General features: G+C 40.6%; 1 protein-coding gene across 1 annotated transcript in view; it reads right to left on the bottom strand.

The window, feature by feature from the left end:
• islr2 (immunoglobulin superfamily containing leucine-rich repeat 2) overlaps nucleotides 1-3,569 on the bottom strand; it is a 3,790-nt gene extending 221 nt beyond the window's left edge. The window contains 18 exon segments of the mRNA XM_043227306.1: nucleotides 1-780; nucleotides 782-825; nucleotides 828-864; nucleotides 867-986; nucleotides 989-1,199; nucleotides 1,201-1,312; nucleotides 1,315-1,741; nucleotides 1,744-1,796; nucleotides 1,799-1,840; nucleotides 1,843-1,963; nucleotides 1,965-2,033; nucleotides 2,035-2,081; nucleotides 2,084-2,231; nucleotides 2,233-2,358; nucleotides 2,360-2,497; nucleotides 2,500-2,608; nucleotides 2,610-2,797; nucleotides 3,326-3,569. The exon segment at nucleotides 1-780 is cut by the window's left edge and continues 221 nt beyond it. Of these exon segments, the coding sequence (XP_043083241.1) occupies nucleotides 643-780; nucleotides 782-825; nucleotides 828-864; nucleotides 867-986; nucleotides 989-1,199; nucleotides 1,201-1,312; nucleotides 1,315-1,741; nucleotides 1,744-1,796; nucleotides 1,799-1,840; nucleotides 1,843-1,963; nucleotides 1,965-2,033; nucleotides 2,035-2,081; nucleotides 2,084-2,231; nucleotides 2,233-2,358; nucleotides 2,360-2,497; nucleotides 2,500-2,608; nucleotides 2,610-2,788 (2,121 nt within the window). The 5' untranslated portion in view covers nucleotides 2,789-2,797; nucleotides 3,326-3,569 and the 3' untranslated portion in view covers nucleotides 1-642.
• Between the last annotated feature and the right edge of the window lie 2,077 nt (nucleotides 3,570-5,646).

The following is a 5,646-nucleotide window of genomic DNA, read 5'->3' as shown; positions in this document are numbered from 1 at the left end:
GACATTTAATATCTACAGTCTATAGTATTCCTAATAAAACACACTTGAAAATACTTTTGTGTGACATGCCACGAACAAGTAGGCTATCTCAAAGAGAAGAAAGGACACGTTCAGTCGGTTCGTAAAGGCGAGAGATATTTTTAAAGCACCCGTTCGCAAAGAGATTAGAAATCACACATTTCGGGATCCCACATTACACTTAACAAACTTTTTTTTTATTCTCGGGGTGATCCGGCTGGTTTTCCAGACACACGCATGCCGTGAAAAGAGTAACGGTGATAGTTTTTCCCCCCTCAGAGAGCGCTCGACGTCCATATACAATAACGCTTGCGCTCGACTTAAAATGGATGCTACTTCAGACGTTGTACGTTTACGGTTATGCTAAAGTGACAAGACTCACGGAAGGTGAATTGTTTAATGAGGTTTGTTTTTTTTAAAAAGATAGTTTTGTCCGTTTCGGTCCACTCGACAAATCTCAATTTGTAGTAATGAACACTCATCTTATGCACTTACTGCTAACATACTGAGGTAAAATGAGCGCGCGCGCGTTATTTATTTTATTTTTGCCCAGCGCGTGTCTGTATTACGTGAGCTGACAGTCCGTGTTCACCTGGTTTGTATTGTGTTTTATCTGCAAACATCTCAACGGGGTTGTTTGTAATTACCGTTGATCTCCGCAGAAATGTTTACCGCCTCGGCGCCGAGCGGCAGCCGATCGCTGTACTCGGACCCGACCTCAAACTCCTCCTGCGTTTTGGATTGCGACTCGGGAATGGACTCCGGTCACCACGCTTCCCTCGGCGTCCTCTCCTTCTCCGTCCCCTCCTCGCCGTCAGCCTCCGCCTCTCCTTCTTCCAGCTCGCTCCCGGGTTGAAGTTCTTCTCGGATCCCGCGAAAGACGCCCTGGGGTCGAAGTCCGTCGCTATTTGCTTCTCCATCTGATCTGGGTTTTTGCGTCTTCGCAGATCAACTTGGGTCTTGCCTTGGAGTACTTGTAGAGCAAATGGCAGCAGGTGGCGCCCAGCAGGGGAACGGTGGCCAAAGCTAGCAAAAAAATGCTAACGACCACTATGATTAGCAAAGATGGGATTTTCTTTCTAGTTGTGAAGACCACTTGGACTTGACAGTCCTGGCCCCCATAGGTGAGGCACAGGGTGTAATTAGTGCCTGGCTTGAGGCCCTGGAGCGATAGGCGTTGACGCCTCCTCTATCTTGGACCACTGCACCACTGAATGTCCGTTGCCAGTACTGACGCAAAGGTACAACATATCCAGGGGTAACTTTTTGGTGGACGCCTGGAATAGACTAAAAGCTCTTTATTCACAGTTTGGAGGTCTAGTTGTTGGCTGAGGTGAACGTTCGACTTGGCGTTTGCCATTTGGAAAGGGTTCAACTGAACTTTGGCCTCCGTTTCAGAAACTTCCAAAGCGATGACTCCGAAATCAAATGTGTACTGTTTGAGTTCATCCAAGCTGAGGTTGAAAGCGTGGTTGGAGATGTACTGTGTGCCATCATTTATTCCGCATTTGCCAACAAATGGCAGAGTATCTGTCCCTTCTTTCTCTTGCTCTTTATCCACCTTAATGAGAGAAGTTCCCGTTGGAAGGCTCTTTGTCTTCTCCTCAGATTTGGGCCACATGCTAATAACGCTGTTTTTGGAGCCTTTTGAGCCGAGTTTGTCTTCCGTAAATGGCTGGATGCTTTCCGGGTCCAGCATGGGATTGATGGCATGCTTTTGGCGCCGCCACACAACGCGAGCCTCACCGGCGCGCTCGCTTTCCCCATGTCGTTGACGCAGAGCATGTGTAGTTTCCGTCTTCTTTCTTGCTAATGCGAGGATGATCAAGGTGCCATTTTGAAACACAAGGAACCTGCCGCTCGTAGGTGGCCCATTAATCGGAACATCAATTTTTCAACAACGCCGCAAAGGAAATGTGATTAGTTGGTTTCCAGCATATATCTCCCCACGTGACCACGGGTTTAGGGGTTCCTTTTGTTTCGCAGTAAAGCGTGACCATATATCCCTCATATAGAGTTCAGTTTTTCGATGTTTGGCTGATTTGTGATGGACACCGACGGGCCTTGCAGTCCAGTTTGGGCATGCTGATGACCTGAGTGCCTTTGAGGTGGGAAGGAGCCTCGCAGACGATGTTGTTTTGCTCAGGGATTGAGATTGAGGACTTGACGATCCAGTCCCTGAGCCACTCAAGGTTGCAGGAGCAGGTGAAGGGGGTTGTGGAAGATTTGAAGGTGAGACATGGTAATCAGCGCATCAAACGCTCCTTGCACAATGGTGGTAAACTTGTTATTGTTGATACGGACCTAACGCAGTTCTTTCAGGTTAGCAAAAAAAAAAGTATCCTTTGGGGATACTGACCATCTCATTGTTGTTCATCTTCAACAACTGCAGGGCAGTGAGATTGGTCAAGTCCTCCCATGGAAAATGCACTATTTTGTTGTGGCTAATATCCAGATTTTTCAGATGAATCAATGGAGATGAAGGTGCCCCCTATCGATAGTGACGATTTCATTGTGAGCCAACCAAAGAGAGGTCACCTGGGTCACGTTTCTAAAGTTTTTGGATTTCAGCACTTTAATCTTGTTCGAAAAGACTCAGGGTGGTCACATTGGACAGCAAGCCCACGGGTACTTCCAGAAGACCTATGTAGGCACAATCAGTTAACTGGTGGTTTGATTTATCAGAGCATTTGCACTGCTCTGGGCAACGCGCATGCGCTGCCAATCACCGCAGTCCCAAGGCAATGAGCATCAGGTATTTGGTTGCCATTTTCAGCACCTGCCAAGCACACGCCAAGGTGCGGATTAGTACAAATGATTTCTATATTTTTCATGTACAAAGAACAGACAAGTAACATGAAGCTTTGCACACTGAGGGTGATTACAAAAAGCACATTACATTTATTTTGAAAAGTTAACAAATGCTTTTTTCTTGTCTCTTTTTTTAAGCTTTTGTCGACTGATTACGATTAATGAGATGAAAACAACAAACAAAGACGCACATCGCCGCGTTACCCGAACGGCTCGACAACGGAACGCTCGGATCACGTTGCTGTCCAGCGTTCTGAAATCAGCGCTCTTCACTTTTAATAAAAGCGCGTTTGCTTTGTGAACGTCTCAAACTTTCCGAGATTTGCATCGACTGTTTACCAAGTCGGTCGCCTGCTGGAAGTTTTTTTTAACGATAAATGCACTTTTTTTTTTTTTTACCGTTTATTTAGTCGTGTTTCTACCCAGCCCGCTTTCTGAAAACGCGCACGCTTAATAACAAGTTTAACTTTTTTTTTTTTTTTTAACATTGCCTTACCTGTAAGTGATATTCCTAACACTCGCGCGGATTTCAGTCAACACCACACTTTGACGAGATGTGAGAATAACAACACTTAATGCTCAGAGGTCGCTTTATCCCAAGGCATGATGCAGCAAATCTCTGCTGTTTCGGTCAGCAGAAGGCATAAGATGCATTTTAGTGTCCGCGTGAAGCTGAGCTGTTTTCTCCTCGCGCTCGAGTTTGGACAGAATCTGCCGCGCGCTCCCGCCTCCACGGTGGAAGGGGAAGGATCGTGAACGCGCAGCCTCTCCCTTCAATTCCGCATTAAAGCCATAGGGACTCTGCCGTCCAGATGAAGGTTATTCATAATTCAGATACAGTTGATAATTTATATCGCACGACCTATGCCCTCGTTTGTCTTTTTTTCAATGCGAGTGTATCCACACGATAGGCTACTTTTTTCTACCTAACAACTATGCATTTTTAATTATTTATATATAAATATTTTTGTATACATTATACAGGTCAGATTTATTTTTTTTTGATGAGACGTCGCACATCATAAAATAGGCTACTGTATGTTCTAGCAAAATTGGACAAATTAGTCATAAAATTCTATTCATTCCTGCTTTAATGCCGTAAAAACAGAGGAGAATGACCAAAAGGAAGTCAAGCTATTCTTTATAGTGACCATCTGTTAAAAATGAGCGAGAAAGCGTATTATTTAGTAGGCTATTATTTAGTAGAATATTGTTACTTTTGATATGGGGTGTAGGTTATTTTGTCTGTCATTACAAATGTCCATGAAGTGAAATTTGCTGATATGAGCAAACCAGCTTATTAAAAACATATGATCAAAAAACTAGTCAACTGAGCTGAATTAACAATGACAACATGATGGAGCGCGGCAACAGCTAAATTATCTGCTTGTAACCTAATTATGGTGACAGAAATTGCTTGATTTGTTGACTTGTCTTGAAGGAGCCTCGCTCTCGATCAAATAAACACAATGAAAATGTGAATACATTTGACTTTGAAGAACACGGATGTTTTACTGTGCTGCTGTTTGTTCTAGTGAAGGACGAAACCTTTTATATGCTGCCATCTAGTGGTCTTTTTATGCTCGTGCGTCAGTATTTTTTTTTTTTTTAGATTTTTTAGTAGGTGCATTGTTGGAAATTAAAGGAGAATACCAATACATTTATTTTTATTTACTTATTATTTTTTTTAAGTATTTACCAAAACAGCATATTGACATTTGTATATCATATTAAAATCAGCTAACTAAATGTATTAAATATAAACTCACTCTATTTGTTGTGCTTTTATTAAAAATATATCAGAAAAGCTTTTTCTTATCATGAAAACAGACATTCCTAAAGCATCTGAAAAAGTCTCATCAATCATTAGCTTTCCAATTTCAATTCAGTAAATGTAATAAATTCAACTATTTTTGTCGTGGGCTTCGTTTGTCGTGATGCATTAAACTATTTATTTATTTTATTTGAATGAATCAGCCTTTTGAACGAATCAATTGAACGTATGATTGGACTTTTAGTTTTAATTGTAAAATACTATTTCAGATTTGAGTTATATATATATATATATATATATATATATATATATATATATATATATATATATATATATAAAATCTTCATATGTGAAGAAAAAATCAATTTGTTGTCATGTTTCCAGCCAAAATATTAAATAATTCTTAAATTAGAGGGATTTTCTAGACAGCAAGTTTACTGACAGAGTTTTCAAGCAAAATCTCTCACTTACTTTTTTGACTAACTTTTCCTACAATGAAGCAATAATTTTTGGCTTCTAGATATTTTTTTCCGGAAACAAGACAAAAATTGTAAGTAAGAAAACTTATTTTACAGTGCAGCAACAAAAACAAAATTGAAAACAGCAAGGGAAGGACTAAAAAGTCCAGCTATTCTTGTCTGGTGACCATCTGTTAAAAATGAGCATAAATTGTATTATTATTTGGTAAGCTATTGTTTCTATTTTTAATATGGTGTGTAAGCTATTTTGTCTGTAAATGTCCCTATAGTGAAATTTGCTGATATGATCAAACCAGTGTGCATTAAAAATAAATAAAAGAAACTGAGCTGCATTAAAACACAATGGAGCTCAGCAAGAGTTTTCTGCTTGTAATTGTGGACATTGCTTGATTTATTGACTTGTCCTAAGGATCCTCGCTCTTACAATACTAAACACAATGAAAATGAATTGACTTTGAAAGACACAGACCTTGTTTATGTCTGTGGTTTGTGATTCTTGACCACTGAGACCTTTTGTACGCTGCCATCTAGTGGTCATTTTTATGTTGTTGTCATTTTTGAGTT

Source organism: Puntigrus tetrazona, chromosome 25, assembly GCF_018831695.1.
Source record: "Puntigrus tetrazona isolate hp1 chromosome 25, ASM1883169v1, whole genome shotgun sequence".
NCBI classification, from domain to species: domain Eukaryota; kingdom Metazoa; phylum Chordata; class Actinopteri; order Cypriniformes; family Cyprinidae; genus Puntigrus; species Puntigrus tetrazona.
The sequence above is the reverse complement of the archived record's forward strand: the minus strand, read 5'-3'. Positions and strand labels throughout refer to the sequence as shown.